The sequence below is a fragment of the Leptosomus discolor genome, chromosome 8 (genome assembly GCF_034619465.1).
Source record: "Leptosomus discolor isolate bLepDis1 chromosome 8, bLepDis1.hap2, whole genome shotgun sequence".
Classification (NCBI taxonomy): Eukaryota; Metazoa; Chordata; class Aves; order Leptosomiformes; family Leptosomidae; genus Leptosomus; species Leptosomus discolor.
The window spans coordinates 39,997,622-40,014,552 of NC_141398.1; the positions used below are offsets into that span (position 1 = coordinate 39,997,622).

The 16,931-nt window shown below is 48.1% G+C and overlaps 1 protein-coding gene across 1 annotated transcript in view; it reads right to left on the reverse strand.

Annotated features, from left to right (window-relative positions):
• ATP6V0D1 (ATPase H+ transporting V0 subunit d1) overlaps positions 1 to 16,931 on the reverse strand; it is a 35,347-nt gene that overhangs the window by 2,689 nt on the left and 15,727 nt on the right. The window contains exons 3-6 of the mRNA XM_009947670.2: positions 7,906 to 8,084; positions 4,722 to 4,801; positions 868 to 945; positions 77 to 253 (exon numbers count right to left, since the gene is read on the reverse strand). Of these exons, the coding sequence (XP_009945972.1) occupies positions 77 to 253; positions 868 to 945; positions 4,722 to 4,801; positions 7,906 to 8,084 (514 nt within the window). The remainder of the gene's footprint in view (positions 1 to 76; positions 254 to 867; positions 946 to 4,721; positions 4,802 to 7,905; positions 8,085 to 16,931) is intronic.

The following is a 16,931-nucleotide window of genomic DNA, read 5'->3' on the forward strand; positions in this document are numbered from 1 at the left end:
CCCAGATCCCTGAGAAGCTCTGATCCAGAGCTGGTCCTCACACCAGTCCCCACAGCCCTCACCCCAAAGCACTCACAGGGTAGTAGTCAGCAACATTTTTGACTTGTTCGTAGTCATCTGCTCTGGCCAGCTGAGCCAGGCCCTCAGGGTACAGCTTGCCACAGTGTGGGAACAGCTTTGCTCGGTCCTCCTTGGACAGCTCAGTACCAAACGAGTTAATGGTGATAATGAAGGCCCTCCGGTCAGCTTCAAACTGTGAGAGAAGAACAGCTCACCTTGGGATGCAGCATCTTTGCCAGCAGGTACCAACGCTGCTCTGAACAGAGCCACAGAGGGCAGCATGAGGAAGCTGCCTGGGATGCACACAGCTACCCAGTGCTCAGCCAGGGCAGGCTCCATGTGCAGGCTCCCAGTATGCCCAGCACCTGATGCCTGGGGAGCACTCAGGTGAGGAAATCGCCCATCCCAGGCACAAGCCAAATCACCGAGCAGAACCCTACCTAGGTCAAGGAGCCTCTCTCACCTACTGCCCCTAAGCCCTGCAGCCCACAGCTAGCCTTGGCACAGAGGCAGGCTGTGCACTGAACCGCTCTGGTCGTTCTCCTGCTCATTATCCACAGGAGAGGATGAAGATGTTGCCACGAAGGCAATGGATGTGTCAGCACCTGGCAAGATCAGGAACCAAACCTGTCCAAAGTCATGTGCAGGCAGTGTTTTCCTAGGTCTCCCAGGGAGTAGGCAGAGTGTGCATGGGGATGCTGAAGAATATCTTGAGCATCCTTAATGCTGGCAGGCAAACTGGGCCTGAGCACAGAGCAACAAATATCACTGCAATACCATCCAGCTACGGGGGGTTTCCAGACCTACCTCCAGGATTGGGCACATGGCATCTGCTGTGGTACCTCCAAGCACCTTGCAGAACTTGTAGAAGGACTCCAGGTAAGCCTGGAAGAGAGAAGGCAAATGAGCACTCTTCTATACAGTTTCATCTACTACCCCACAGGGCCATTCAGCGGAAGACAGACCGCAAGCAGCAATTCTTCCAGACGCTTTGTAACACAGCACAGGCAGTCTCACCCCACGTGAACTTGAATGCCAAGCCCACACAAGGAACAGTGCTTCCCCGGGAGCTGGAGACACGAAGGGCTGGGTTTGTTCAAGGGACTGCAGGAGCTTACTGCAGGCAAGATCCCCAGGCAGAAAGGTTAAAGCCTATTTTGCTCCTTTGAGTCGTCCAATTCCAAAGCATTCACTGAAGTCTCACATGGTTTCCTGACCCCGCTCTGGCCTCCACAAACATGCCAAGCCACACAACTATAGCTGCAAGACCTATGCTCAGAAAGTACCGCTGTGTAAGCGGAGTCAAGAGATGAGGCAAGACATCTGTGAAGGAAACTAGCCATTCTCTGTAATTCTCACACTGCAGCCACTTGGTCTCCATCCCAACTAGAGCACTGCAGAAAACATACAAGGCTAGGCACAGCTACGCTGCCTCCAGGAAACGTAATCCTTTGTGGAGATGTACCATAATCCAGCTGGAAGATGACTGTATCTCCCAGAGGGAGCCTATGAAGGCTGTGCATGGCTAAAAGTGCTGTTCAGCAAAAACTTTCTCAGAAGAAGTCATCACGTGATAAAATATCTCCCTGGACAGAGAGCTGCAACCAGAATCACTTAAAAGGGACAGAATAAAATGATGCTGAGACATCACAAGTCTCTGATTTGTCACAACAACTCCAGGACTGAAGATGGACAAAGAATGCACGTGTCGGACACCTCCAGCACTAGGAAAGCCCCTGGATCATGGTGTTCCGTAAATATTTGTTACCACACAGCGCAGGAGGACACTGCTGGGTGAGCACGACACATCAAAGAAACATCGTCTCCAGCACTTGCCACTCCTCAAGTGCAGGAGAGCACACAGCATCAGCTTGCAGAGTTACTACAGGAACAAGGACACGGATAACAGAATTTGCTTGAGGCTGACAGAAGAGGGAACCTATCAGTCACTATCTCTGCCCTTCTCAGAGTTCGTGCACAAACCTAAGGCTTTAGAAGCAAAACCAGGTGAACTCAGATAACCAGCAACTGAATCAGGATCCAGTACCACAGACACAACGGAAACACAGATGTAAACCACCCCTCCGCAGACGACAGCAATTCACAGAAAGTCTCCTGTGTCCCGAAACCCTTACCCCAGAAATGGTGGTGTCTTTGCATTTAATAATCCTTAATGGACTTTCACGAACCCACACATTTACCCTCTGCCTCCTGCTAGCCTCATTTCTGTGTCACACCCAGCCTAACGAGAGACCTGTGGCCTGTCCATCCACGCTGACTTTTCCAACACTGTCAGCCGTTACCACCACAGCTTGGATTCACTCCTCCTCCAGGTGAGGAATCCTAGCCCTTTCTGAAGTTTCCCCATACAAAAGTCATTGCACCCAAACCTTGAAACATGTCTTCCTTAGCAGCTTCTTCTGTTCTGCTGTTCATATTCAGAGATGAGAGAGGAGAGGAATGAGACTCTGTTCAGGACGAACACACTACAGATGTACGCAGTAGCACAGTGATATTTGTGCAGTTTTATTCCTTCCCACTGTTAGGAACAGATTACCTTGCAGAGAGACACTTGCTTAGGTCAATCATAACCCAAGATTTCATTTAGTAGTAGAAAGGAACAAGGAGACCTCCACTGTACAGCAGAGTTAGGACTACTTCCTTGCCTCTCCCATACATCACTCTACATTTATCCACATTGATTTGCCTGCTATATTTTATTGTCCAGCCACAAAGCTCCTTCAGCTGGTTCCTATACAAAGGTTGCCAGCAAAGGCCAACAGTCAGCCAGCTTCACTTCAACACATCCACTGAACATGTGGGGAAAAAGGGAGTAAGCATTGAAGCTAACAACGCCAGCATGTCTCTGTTGCAGGACTCCACTGCTGACCACCCTCTGCACTAAGAGCTGACGATTTACTTCTGACCTCTGCTCCCCACCTTAACCACATTTCCACCTGAGAACCTTCTCACTTGTCATTGCTAACAAGAAACATTTGTAATCGCTTTCCTCCTACGAATCCTGCTCAAACCTTCTGTCTACATGCTTGCAGATTCCTTCAAAAAAAAAAAAAAAACCCAAACTCCAGTAGTCCTCAGAGGTAGCGCTTCCCCTTCCCATACCAACTTCTCCCGGACACAGGCATCCATCCCAGGCACCCGCCTACTGAGTTCCTCAGAGCAGCTCTGTGCAGATTTCAGACCAGATTTTATTTCCCTCACTTGACTGTGAAGACCATTTGCATTGTATTATGCATTTTCCAGTCCCTGGGGAGAGGGGTGGCTTCAAGCAAGAGGCCGTAAGCAGCAGTTACCTTTTCCACCCTTGCATCCCTGTGATTCGTTACTGATGGAGCCCCGATGTCCCTTGGGAGCTGCTCTTTAGCAAGAAATAGTTACAGCATATGCCAACAGATACTGGGCACCTACGCTTCAATTTGGGGGTAGGAAGAGCAGAATGCAAAGCAGTATCAGGCCTCAAAAAGGAGAAGGGAAAGGACATGGCAGCTGGGACCCAAGGAGACACACGCCTCCCACCCCCCAGCCTGTTTGCTCTGCGCTCACTGTGTTCCCTCATCTCAACACAGAGGCTGCGCCCTGCAAGGGTGCGGGTATTTATGCATATAGGCATACCTCCCCCCATTACAGCAAAAGCCCAGTACATGCCAGAGGCCACACGCAGCTGGGCATGACTGCTGACATGCAGCTCCTTCTCCTCTCCCTTTCCCTTCTTCCCTTCATGCTTGACCTGTTCTCTGCCTCTCCAAACAGGCCACGGCTTCCTTGGGAAGCAGAGGTCACACTGACAGCAGGCTGGCTGTGACCAGCCAAAACAAGGTTGGCAGATACAATCTGCATCCCACCCTTAATCCAGGGAGTTGAGATGGAGCGATAGCCACAGCCTGCACATAAACACATGCTTTGCTATTGCTGGCTAAAACCAGACAGGGCCTGCAGAGCAGTCGACAGCTCCTTGTGCAGGCTCAGGACAAGGAGATCTTTAGCCCCTCCACACCCCTGTGCCAATACTCTCCCCAGCCTGCAGGAGCAGGACTCCTCCACCGCAGCTGCACCCTTTACACTGCTCTACCAAGAGCATCTAACCCCAACCAGCCACTGAAGGCTGGAGCAGACTGTTGGAGGCTCTTCTAAAAGAGCTCAAGACAGAGAGTCAAGTCCATGGGAGTCCGTCCTTCAACCAAGTTTAAGATCTAGCCACTTCAGCCCTTTGAATGCAGTTAACTCCACACCTTTTCCTGCCTGCCTGGGGCCTGAGGACACTCCTTCAAAGGCATAACCTCTGCAAAATCTCTTGCACAGACCCTTAACAGCTTGAAAAAAAAAAACAACCCAGCTCCAAAACCCCCCACTCTGCATAGCTCTGGTGCCCTGACTGCAGAGCAGGGTGATCAGATGTCAGGCCCCTCCAAGACAACTATCTTTACTGCAACTAGTTCTTGGTCATCTTTACTCCACCACCACTCCAGGGAAGAAAGAGAGAAAGCAAAATTATTTTTAATCCTACTCCAAGAGGAAAATATCCTTTCATCTTTGAAGAAAGCCAGCCTAGGTTGGAGCTCCTGACCCAAGACAGAGCTGTAGTCACACTAGGAATAAACAGGGAAGTTAACATCTTTTTCCCTTCCCAGAGACTCATTTACCTTATACAGCGTGTTTCGAATTATTTCAATGTTCATTTCATCCAGGTCCTGTTCAGATATGCAGTCTTGAAAGAAAGCAGCTGAAACAGAGCCACAGACAGAGTTAGCATTGCCATAACCAAACCCAGGCCTAGCACTTTCCAGTGTCCTCAACAGTACCAGGCAGAAGCACACCCTATGTTGAGTTTGTCGCTCCTAGGCCTGGCCCTTATCTTCAGCAGCCACCAAATTGCCATGACTCAAAACCTCAGGCTCCACCACGGTTCCCCAGGCCACAATCATTTTTGGGGCTCTCACATGAAAAATCTTTCTTCACCCCTTAGTCCTATGGTCTGGTTAACAACCTATTCTCAGCTCTAGCCCCCAGCATCAGTGCCAGAGCAGCCCATATTTAAAAATAAGCACAACCCAAACTGTTCCCAGATGCAGGCACTCAGAGGTGACAAGACAGCTTCTGAACTGCCTGCTACAGCATGGCAGCAGTGCTTAACCATCTGTGGGACAGCAGCTAGCAAGTCCTGAAGAAGCTGGTGCTTCTCCCTCTTTCTCCAATATTTCGGCTGCATTAAGGAGGCAAGAGGGATGCCACAGCTCCTACAGCCCAAGACTCCATGGTTGGAGTCCGGAGCAGTTTTCCCTGGTCAGGTCCATCAACCTCATTTTTCCACCTCTTTCCAGGACTTTTATTTCTCTAGCTGGAGGTAAGCAACGCCAGACAGGATGAACTAGCGGTTTTTTGTAGGATGCTCAGCCCTACGCACTTTGCCAGAGTATCTCTGGGAGGGAGTTTGAGAATTCGTTGCCTCCTGAAGAACACAGATTTCAGACCTAACACAGGGTACTGCAAGCTGCAGATAATGATAAGCTTTGTACATCTGGTGTAACATAAGGCCGTTGTACTACTCGCTTTGTTAGCAAGAGCACAATAAAACCCATTGACAGGACTTTTATGACTTCCTCAACTCTCACTCAGCAACCAACTTTGCTGAATTTGCTACATAAAGAAATCTGATCTTCCTCAGCTTACACAGTCCAGCTGCGGGTAAAGGACGCTGCACTCACGCTGAGAGCTGACCAGTGCTTTGCTTTGTGCGACAAACCGGGTACGATGCAGGCTCGCACCTTTGGCACACACCACTTTTATAGCACAAGCTCCCTGGCATGGACAGCAGCTGCACTGTGCGTCTAAAGAGTTCCAAACAGGGGTTAACCCCCACCCCGAGGTTTCTTTGCAACAGCATCAGAGACCAATGCCACGTAGCTGGAGGAACACTGCTCCCTACGGTTGGCAAAAATGAAAACGGAGTGTGCCAGGACTGGTTTTCATGGCAGGACTCACCAGCTAGCCTAGATAGCTAAGCAGCGGCTACTTTAGAGTAGCAGAGGAATGAGAACACATCTATTTCAGTTCTTGGCCCTCCAATATCCCAAATTAGGCTAACAGCAAGTCTTATTTTGCCCTGCTAACCTATGAAAGCCATTTGGGGTTAGGCATTCCTACCAAGCCACGTAGCTGCTCAAGTACTTTTAGGAGATAGAGCTGCCATTTCTTTGCATGTGGTCACTGGAAAGAGTGCAAGTTAAACAACTGGAGCCTGCATGCCTGCTTGTTTAGGCAACACAGCTCCTCCCCATATTCTCCTGCTGAAGAAATGCCACACTAGACGGTACACAGCCTCAAGGGCATGGCCAGGGCAAAGGTCTGAAGAAGTAGTCAGCCTAGCCAGCACAGAAGCAGGCAAAACCATGCAACTGCCAGCCATGCTCTCCAAAACCATCTTACCGGTGCAATGGGGCATTTTCATTCCATACACAGCTGGAAGCTTTAAGGCCTCCAAGAGCTAACATCTTTGAAATACTCTGTTCTATCCTATTCCCAAAATGGGAAGGTTTCTGCTTACATGTGAGGATGATTTTCTTCCTACATATCATCCCTACAGCGGGCTCAACTCGGCAGCCTGCATAGCCTTGGTTCTCCTGCTGCGTTGTTGCCTTTCCTTGCAACCCAGATCTTGAGACACGTTTTCCTTCCTTTCCTGGGCTTTATCTGGCAAATCATTTTTCCATGACCACTACTTCACTTGCTCCATTACTACACAGAGCATCTGCAAAAGCACTTTCAGTTCCAAAACCAACTATTTCTATCAGACAGAATGATGATTTAGAGCGTTTTGTGCTTTCTAGCAACCCCAAAAGAATGATTAATCCCTGATTCAGGTGTACCTCATTATGCTTTTGCCCACAGAGGCTAAACTAGCAAGTCTCCTGTGACCACCTCTCCTACTACTGCAAAAAGACTTCCATGTTTTCTCCAAAACCACTTCCTACACCTTTTATCTTTGAAGATCATATCTGACTAGATGCTCATAAGACACGCGGTTTTAGTGTTACATGGCTCCTGGTCACGGCCTGTAGCCCTGAGACAGTATACCTCAGTGTAGGATCCCGGTATACAATGACCTCAAAAAGGCTTTTGGAGATGCCTTTTTTTTTGTGTGTGTGTGTGTGGTTTTTTTCTGGGGTTTTTTGTTTTTGTATATAGAGAGATTTCCTTGATCTTGAGCTCATTTTATCAGTCTCAGAACAAGACTGGGCATGTGTGGATCTCTGTAATCATCTACAAAAAAATGCCTACAAGAAATTGCCCAATGGTCCAAATAAAAGTGCTAGAAATCAAATTACTTGTTCCAGCAGAGGACCTGATCGCCCTTCACTAAGGAAGCACACGTGCCACATGTCCCATGACAATAATGAAAACTATCGCCTTGTCTCACCCTCTTGAACTTTCTCCTTCCTCCCTAATTTCAGGTGACAACTCCCAGAAGAGCTGGTAAATGGACATATCCAGCAGACCACATCTAACTACACCTGCACTGCCACGACAGCTCAAGCCTGGCTCACACAAACTAAACTCCCCAGCAGTCTGCACTACCAGTGTGCTGGTTTGGACATTTGTTGAAGGGTACAGAGCTAGCTGGTCCTCCAGAGGAAAAACTGGCATAGGACAGGCATAAACCTGAACTCAACCCCAGCCACCACAGGCAGCATAGCTACAGCTGTGCATTACCCACTGCTTTGTCTTCCTGCAGCACAACTTAGGCTTAGTCAAACCTAGTTAGACCAGGGGAGAAAGGGACATCATCTCCACGCACAGCTGAGAAGTATTTTGAAAGGCTCCACTCACCCAGGGGAGTGTCCACCAGGATTGCATTGTAGAGCTCCGCAGGCGTCTGAGCAATGTTCACAGCTTCCATCTGCTCGAAACTTCCCAGAGGATGACACTTGGGCACCAGTTCAGAGATCGAACGCTGGTGCAGAGTCCCAGTGATCAGCAAAATGACATTGTCAATCATATAGCTGTATCTGGAGGAATGCAAAAGGAAGCCTGTCATGATACAAATCATACAAAAACCAGCCCCTGGCACCAGGTACATCTTCCAAAACATGTACCCTTCCCACAAAGAACTAGTAAGGTGCCTCCTTAATGTCTCCTTATTGTGCCAGCCTAGGAAAAGGGAGTCAGGCATAGTCCCAGGCTGTGATGTGTGCTACAGCTGAACCACACCAACTGGGCATCTCTGACCTACCATCGAGGAGTATTGGATTAGAAGGGACATCTGGAGGTTTCTGGCCTAATATCCAGCTCCAAGCATGGCCAGCTCCAAGCATGGCCAGCTCCAAGCATGGCCAGCTCCAAGCATGGCCAGCTCCAAGCATGGCCAGCTCCAAGCATGGCCAGCTCCAAGCATGGCCAGCTCCAGCTGTTTAGGGCTTTGTCCAGCCGAACTCTGAATTCTTTCCAAGGATGTATATCACACAGCCTCCCTGGGGCTCTGCTTCAGTGTCTGGCCACACTCATAACAAAAAGTCTTTTCCTAACATCTAATCAGAATTTCCCTTGTGGCCATTTGTCTACTGTCTCTCACCCTAACCCCACACACCTCCAAGAGGAGCCTGGCTCCGGCTTCCCCATACCCTCCCACAAAGTAGCTGGGAACATTTGTCCTTTCAGCATTCCCACTGCTTTCCTCACACCACCATGCTCTGTAGACAGCACGCGCAAAAGCATACATTATGGGACACCTGCAATAGCCTGACTCAAGCTCAGCTTCAGTGCCAGCAGCACTGCTCCATCTTGCCAAGACTATGGAGAAAGAGTCACGTTTCTGCAGCCCCGCTCCCTTCCAAAAACAACAGGGCTGGCAGCTTTGCCACAACCTTCATTCACACCCGCACGAGACTACACACAAGGTTTTTCATACCCCTACCACCACAAGCTACAACCTTCTTTGCATTAGCCGATATTATGGTGTCCCTAACCAAGCTTTCCCCTTACGTTATACAGGTTTAGCAGATTCAGTCTTTGGCACTGCAGTAACGGGACATTCAATATGGAACCAAAGCACTCAGGACAAGTCCACCAACACAAGCCTTTGCAGCCTTTCTCTCCAGTACGTCCTTGTTTCTCTCGCACTGACAAGTCCAGAACTGGGCGCAGCACTCCAGTCCAGGCCTCCACCAGTGCCAAGCAGAGGGGAAAGGTCATTTCCCAATTCTCCCAGTCCAGTAAGAGAAGGGAAACATGGCTGGCCTGAAGACCGGGAATACGAGAAAGGCTGATGGCCTTCTCCAAGTAGAAGGACCAAGCAAGGGATCAAAGCATCATGTAAATCCAAGGGCCTGAGAGGAAAAGTGTCCCCAGCAAGAAGAGGAGTGGTGCTCTAGGCGCCTTCACCACCAGCTAAGCCATAAGCCAGCCAAACTGAGAACCTGAAAAACTTCAAGCAAGATAAGGGGTTTTTTTCAGTCAGCAGAAGATGAATTTGCAAGTGTTCTTCAGCAGCACAGAGAAGGGGCACAGATGCTGGAAGAGCAGGATATTTGGGATTTTACACCCCCTTGCTCTCACTGCTAGAGCTCTAACTCTAAAAAGTTAGATGATGGAAAAGACCTGAAGAAGCTTGGCAGGAGCTACTCCAGAACAAACAAGACCAGGCCTGAACTAGAATGGCTGAAGGAGCTGTGCATGTCTGGAGTCGGAGCTCTATTGAGGTTCAGGCTTCCCATGTGTACTTGAGTACTGAAGAAAGTGAACTTAAGGCCACACTGGGACTGGGGCAAGGGCAGGGATGGCAAGGCTCAGATTTGGGATGCTGCTGGTCTTCCTATTTCCGAGCTAATAAGGAGGACGTAGTGCAGCCCTGTTTCCCTTTGAACCACATCAAAGGCAAGTGAGCAGAGCCAGTTAAAGGCGGATTTCGGTAGTTTTTATTAGATGGGCTTACTGCCTCTCAAATATGCTCAAAGGGCACATCCATGAACAAATCCACACCTTACTTCCTCAAACAGGTCCTGCTTTTTTCTCCACACTGCAGGGCTGGGTAATATACCTCCTGGCACCACTATTTTTGCAGAGAGCCCTTCTGTGTTTGAAGCCTACCTTGCCAGGGACGTTCAATCTAGAACCAGGGCAATCAGCACAAGCTTCGTGTACTAGGAAACCTCCTTTTGCCCTTTAATCCACAGGGTCCTTATCCTGCCTTCTGTTTGTGCAACTCTCACCACGGAGATGATTGCAATCTCCAGGACAGCAAGAAGGGCCTGTTTACGATAATTGAGGGTAAGCCCCTTGCAGTAAGCAGCGGATTCCTGGTAAATACAAGCATCTGCACCCTAACACAGATCTCTGTGAGGTGTGCGAGACCAAGGGTATAGCAGATCATTTCCTAGCTCTACCATCTGCCCTCAAACATGCAAGTTTGCTCAGTGCAAGACAGTAGTTTTCAGGAAAGACCACAGGCAGGACTACTCTCACGAAAGCAAGGCAACAACAGAGGACCAGACCAAACTGGTTTCTTCAACTCAGCCTACAGTGAAGGAACATGCAAGAAAACACGGTCATTGCACAGCATGCTAGTACACCTCTGTCCTATTCCCATCTTACCACAGATTTTGCTCTCTACAAGACATTTGCAACTTGCAAGGAGTCTGGCCAAAGTCAACCATACAAGAGGAGCTGAGGAAAAACGCCTGGAGCCCTTTGTGTTCACATGCCTTCAGAGCAGCTTAGCTCCTGGGTTACTGGAGTCACACAGACCTTATCCATGCCCTCCCAGTCCAGCTCAGCATGAAAGCCACAGCCAGGTTTGGAGAGAACAGCCCAAGTCCAACTGTCTTCTCAGGTGAGAAGCTCCTGCTTTCACACTGGTAGTCCCAGGAAAGACAACCCAGTCAGCTTCCACCACCCGAGTGTGAAGCATGGCTCTCCCCATTCCATTTATACCCCTTAAACTTGCTTGTTTCCTCATCCTTCAGGGAAGGCTGGGGAAATGCACAGACCAAATACCAAGGCTTCTAAGGAGGCTCAGCACCAGCTGTTTGAAAGAGTACTTTACCCTATCAAGACTACTTCAATCTTGCTGTCACAGACTGATTCATCCCTGCAGGAGGAGGAGTTACCATGAGCAAGATAGAGGGGAAATTTCTCATTCAGATTTCCACTGCAACAGCATTTCAAACCTTTATGATAACAAGAGCGCTGCAGCAGGACAAAGGTCTTCTTATGCCTGCCGAGGCCAGGCAGATCCCAGCACCACTACCTAATCCTTCCTGACAGTTCCCATTTCCTTCAAGCAAGCCCAGACCACACTGACTTACATTTAGTCCCTGCTTCATCCCAGTAAAAACAGTCACTGCTTAGTCAATCATGACTACGAGGCAAGTCTTCTAGTGCCAGGGCAGCTGGAAAAGCTTCTTCTCATCTGTGGAAGGGGCAACGCGTGCTTTTGTGTGCCAGGTCCCAACACAAACACATCTGCTTCCATTAGGACAGCTGTACTAAGACCATAGCTGAGGTCCTGGCTACACCAGCATTTCCTCACAGGCCCAAAGGATTACAGTTATTACGGTGGCAGCAGTTTTCCTAGGAACCTTCAACTACTTAACAGAGCAGCTTTTGTCATCATCCTGCTCATCTCCTATTGGGTTCAAACACTTCAGCTTTCATGGTTAATGCATGCTCAGACCCCTCCAAGAGCTTTTTAACCTTCACCAGCTCTCAGTGCTGCTAATAAGAGGACACAGTTACACCCTGCCTTGCTCTTCCTGCCACCCACTGAATTGAGGTGTGGTATATTCCAGAAATTGACATTCACAGAAATACAGTTTTAGTTGATACTGAGAAGTGTCAGTAATGTGTCACAGAAGAGTACAACTTCTTACTAAAGGACATGAAAGAGTCAGCCAGCAGAGAAATATCATCCACAGCAGAAGAGACAGGCTGGCTTACAGCTTCCTGAAGTCCAAGACAACTGGGGCCAGTATCTTCACCCCTCCAGCAACACCCAGTTCAGCACAATATACACTGGTGACACATAAAGAGAACAAAGCCAGGCTAGAATATGACTAGAGAAGCCAAAAGGTGGTGGTGGTGGAGAATACTCCTTCCAGCAGCAGCAGGTCAGAGAGATCATTCTCACTGCTGGTTTTGGCAGGTATGGTCTCAGACAGGCACAGCAGAGACATCTCCAAGAAAACAGAGGTGAGCCAGGCTCCAGAAGTTAACTTCTGGGATAGTCATCTGTGGATAGCTATCAAGCAGAATCAAGGAGAAGAGCACACATGCAAAAGCCATGTACAGGTACTTTGACAATGTATGTCTTCCTCCTTTTGGAGTTACTTAAGTACAGCCACAGATAAAGATGACATGCAAGAAAGAATGTAATGGTCCGCTGAACATTGGGAAAGGCTTTTCAGCAGGTGAGCACATAAAATGTATGAAAGCCCATCACATGGGGTGTTTACAACTTGGCCTAAAGGCACTCGGGCATAGCCCCGAAGACAGAGCTTCTCCCTCCCCCACTTACTAATCTAATCATAAAGAGTCATTGTCCTACAGCAGATAGGTTGGGTTTTTATTGCTTTCTGCTCCAGGATACTAAAGAAAGCATAAACAATACCGCAAGTGGTCACAAAGCATGACTAATGACGGAACATTGCATGACCTGTGTTTCTGACAAATCCTCTGAAAGCCTCACCAAACTGTGTGCAAGGGGTCACGAGGACAGCCCTCTGTGTGGACAGCTAACGCTGAGAGCGGAAGTGCATGGCAGGGAGGAACCAGGCCACAGCTCAGGGGTTTTACCAGGATGGGTTAAGGTATTGCACTACTCATGCAATTTTAATGCTTTCCAAAACCAGCTTCAATGCAGACTAATGCCAGCAAGGCAAAAGTCACTATGTGACTGCATCGAGCAGTTACTCACATTACTGTAGAAGCATGTGTTTATTTTGGGTTGAAAAAGGGAACTCTCCAGTGGGATCAGAGCAGCGCTCTGAACTCAGCACAAATTCTAGAGGCAGCTTTAAATGATGATGTTGTTTTGACTATAGTCACTTTAGCACCTAGTACTTCCCTCTTGCAGCTCATCCAGTTCAGGTACTCAAGGGCTGGTGGGGGAAGTAACCTAAGGAAAAAGTTTCGAGCTGGTTGTACCGCTGCTTCCTTGGATTTGTGCATGGGTACACAGACCCATCTCTATATCCTGCTGAGTTCGAGACCTGAGCAAAGGTGCTGGTACACAGAGCCACTTGTCACACCGCTCTCAAGCTCCAGATGTAAGCAGTCACGAGGGAAAGCAACATGCAGACTTCGAAGCACAAAAGAGCAGTAGCTAACACTAAGAATAGTGCTAACAGCTGAGATACTTGTACCTGGAGTGTCATTTTAAGATCATTAGTAAATAACTGTACAGCTGTCCTGAACTGGAAAGGAGAGGGATGTTGCACATCAGGAAGACCTCAGTGTCTCACTGAGGCTTGTTCAAGTAACAGACAGTGGATGAACTGTGTCAAATCCTTAAAGTTTTTTCAGCTCAGACTAGAGCAAGTCAGACCAGCAGCTTCTGGCCAGGAGCAGTTCTACCCCTTGTCTGCAGCCGAAGCTCAGGCAGTTCAGGGAACAGTCTCTGCTCAAAGCATCCTGATCTCTTCCTATCTTTGCACACTGTCTTCCCTAGAGTTACACCAGTAAAAACCACACCTAAGTGGTAGGTTCGTGAACCTGCCAAAGAGAAAGCTGAGAATTTCATGGTTGCCACCACAAACCAAGGGCACTCGGCCAGTAAGTGGGTGCCCTGCTAAACTTAGATCAACAAGACCATTTCACAGCAAAGAGTTATAACTTCATAGTCCTACAGAGGTTGTGGCAGCCTTTCAAATCCAAGTATCCAGGAATGTTCTCAGCATTAATCTATATTTAGCTGCATCTCCACATGATTTTTACCATCTTCTAGTGAGTCTAGGTCTCTTGGGATACTGACCTCAGTTTTCCAGTGGTATCATCCGGTAACTTATAAGCAGTCATACAGCGCTAGCTGCATTAAAGGCTGAAGAGAAAAAAGCTAGATGAAGTAATTTTAATTTTGAGACTTTATGAATACGACGTTGTGTTCTAGAAGTGTACAAACCCCTTGAAACACCAGGAAATGTTTTGAACACCTCACGGCCTCGTGCAAGAATCCCTGATTGCCTAAGCTCGATGCCTCAAAGCTTGAGAAACACTAGACTGATACATAAGGCTGAGTTCTGGCACCCTGCGCTGGGCTGAGCAGGCTTCAGCACTAATTACATTTTAAATATTGACCAGAAACATCTAATCACACTGCTTTCACACAGACCAGCTGCAAAAGCCAAACCTGCATAAACTGTCTTCTTACCTTCCTCACATGTAAAGCACTAAAAAACTCCCCACCATTTCATGGATATAAAACAAGAGGAAAGGCTGCACTGTATAATCTCACGTTATCCCCAAAACTGCCTCTACTAGCTAAGACAGCTGAATGAGTTTAATGGCCTAAAACCTTTTACCCACTTCTCAGTGAATGCATGGTCTGGACCCAGCTAACATGCAGAACATTACTGCGCATACAGACCTGCTGCCAGGAGAAGACAAGAAAAATCATCATCCCACTTGACATGCAGTAAACCAAATAGGGTATACACAAGATCTAGCTCAGACTCTAAATATTGTGGTATTTACACAAAGCTCTATGTAAGTATTTGCTAGACTTCAAACTAGCCTACAGAATGGATCTGGGAGAGTGGACCAGGATCCAAGATGACCCCAAGAAGCCTTCAGAAGCAGTGCCCTTGGCCTCCAGGCCTGACCTAGCCAGCTTAGAGCACAAGGTAAGGCAAAACAATGGAAAGGTAAAAGGAAAATGAAGGCTGCTAAGGTCCAGCACCAGAAGACCTTGAGAATGGTTTCAATCAAGGAGTGAAGCATGTTACATAGGAACAGAAGTGCTCAGTGAACTTTCATCCAGCTGAAGGCACTGCACACATGTTGTCTTCTGGAAAAGTTGCAACCACACAAATTGATCAGAGGAACATTGATAACCTCCTAATACACTCCCTCCCTCCCCGTTTTATGCCTCCAACAGACATGCTGTTCAGCTGTAGAGGAAAAGACTGTGAGAAGGAACACAAGGGAAGTGCAAGGGCTGCTCCTGTGAGCTGCAGAATCACCAGAGGGATTCAGCTTTAAACAAAGCTCAAGAAGACAGCTAAGTCCACACACTGCCTCTGGATGAAACAGCTCAGCTTGGAAAGGGATGTTACCCAGGGGTGGTGTGTTCTCACCTAATCACCCACAGCTTGCATGCTAGAGCCCCTTCTCAGGGCTGCAGAGTTTCATTAAAGACTTCTCAATCTTAGTGAAACACGGGCTTACATCTGGAGCTCATCGCTTGCTTTTTGCTACACCTTTACTGCCACTGATAACTTTTTGCTAGCTCTTCTGATCATTACCGTGGCTCACTGACTGCTAGGAATCATACTAACACCTTCCAAGCGAAGGAGAGCAGTAGTCAGTAGGAGAAAGGTTATGCTGTTCCAGTTCAAATCCACTGGCCAAAAGAAGTGTTCTTCCAGGCACTAGAGGTTTGGGAAAAAAGCATTCCTCCAACATAATACACAGTGAAAACCACCCTTCAAAGACTCCCTTTCCTATGAGGGTACCCACAGTCACACCATTTTGAAAGATGATTTCCATGACCACCACTTCAGCATGCAACCCAGTCCATTTTCATAGACATTGGTTCTGGGAAACTGGTATGAGACCTGCATCCTTTGGGTACGCAGGAGAACAGATGCAGTTCCCACACTACCATCCAGGGGACACAAATCTGTGATGTTTCCAGACCATTAGTTACATGCCCTCTTATTTTTAATATTGCATAATCCCTCCAAGAACTTGGCTTATCAGTTCAACTTTGCACTCCCTCCAAACAGGGAAGCTGCCTGTCAGAAATCTGTGCTTCTCTGCCAAAACCATCTCTGCCAGAAAAGGCTCATAAACCTTTTATTGCAGGTTCTCCAGCCACTACAGTAATTTTTGCTTCCCAATCCCACCGCCACCAAGGAGTCAACAACTAACTGAAAATAGTATAGCACAGTTTTAACCACAGCAGCATTAGGAAAGATCCTTCAGATTGTTGCATTCGCCCAAATAAACTACAAGTGTCTAATGTTAACGCATTTGGAGTTTTCTCTTCTGCAAGAAAGGACTTCAAAAGGATGTAGTCGTATTTTGTAACCTCTGCAGTTACGCCAGGATGCACACTCCAGTACATTTAGAATAAAGACAGGCAACTTCCTACTTCAGAGAAGAAGATTATTGCTCTTCAGCTTAAGTAGCAATTGAAACAATTTGGCTCCAGAAAAACCACTGCTGCAAGATTAAGTTTGAGTTCAAAGTCATGCAGCAGAAACTAGATCTATCCAGCACAGGGGAGAGGCAGAGCAGGCCTGGGTCACAGAGAAGGTAATAGAGGGAAGTGTCAGCTAAGAAGAGGCATGCGCAAGGGGAGAAGGTACATGCAGCCTCATCAAAAACACGTCTTGTGACCACAAAAACATACCAAAAGCCAAGCTCCCAGCTGCATCCTCAGGGCAACAAAGAACCCGGTTTCCAGCCCTAGCAGACTGGTAAGATAAAGACAAAGGACAATCTAGTCTGTCTTCTGATGACGGGCTTGATCAGAGATTTGGAAAATGTGTTCAGACCCAGCTTGGCCCCAGACCTCACTCCTACAGCAGACTCAGTTTCCGCACAGTCTCCAGCAGCTCCCCCACCTGAACCCAAGACAGAATCCTTCTCTGCCCACGAGCTTGCTGCAGGGGCTCAAGGGGCCCAACAGCTGCCAGAGC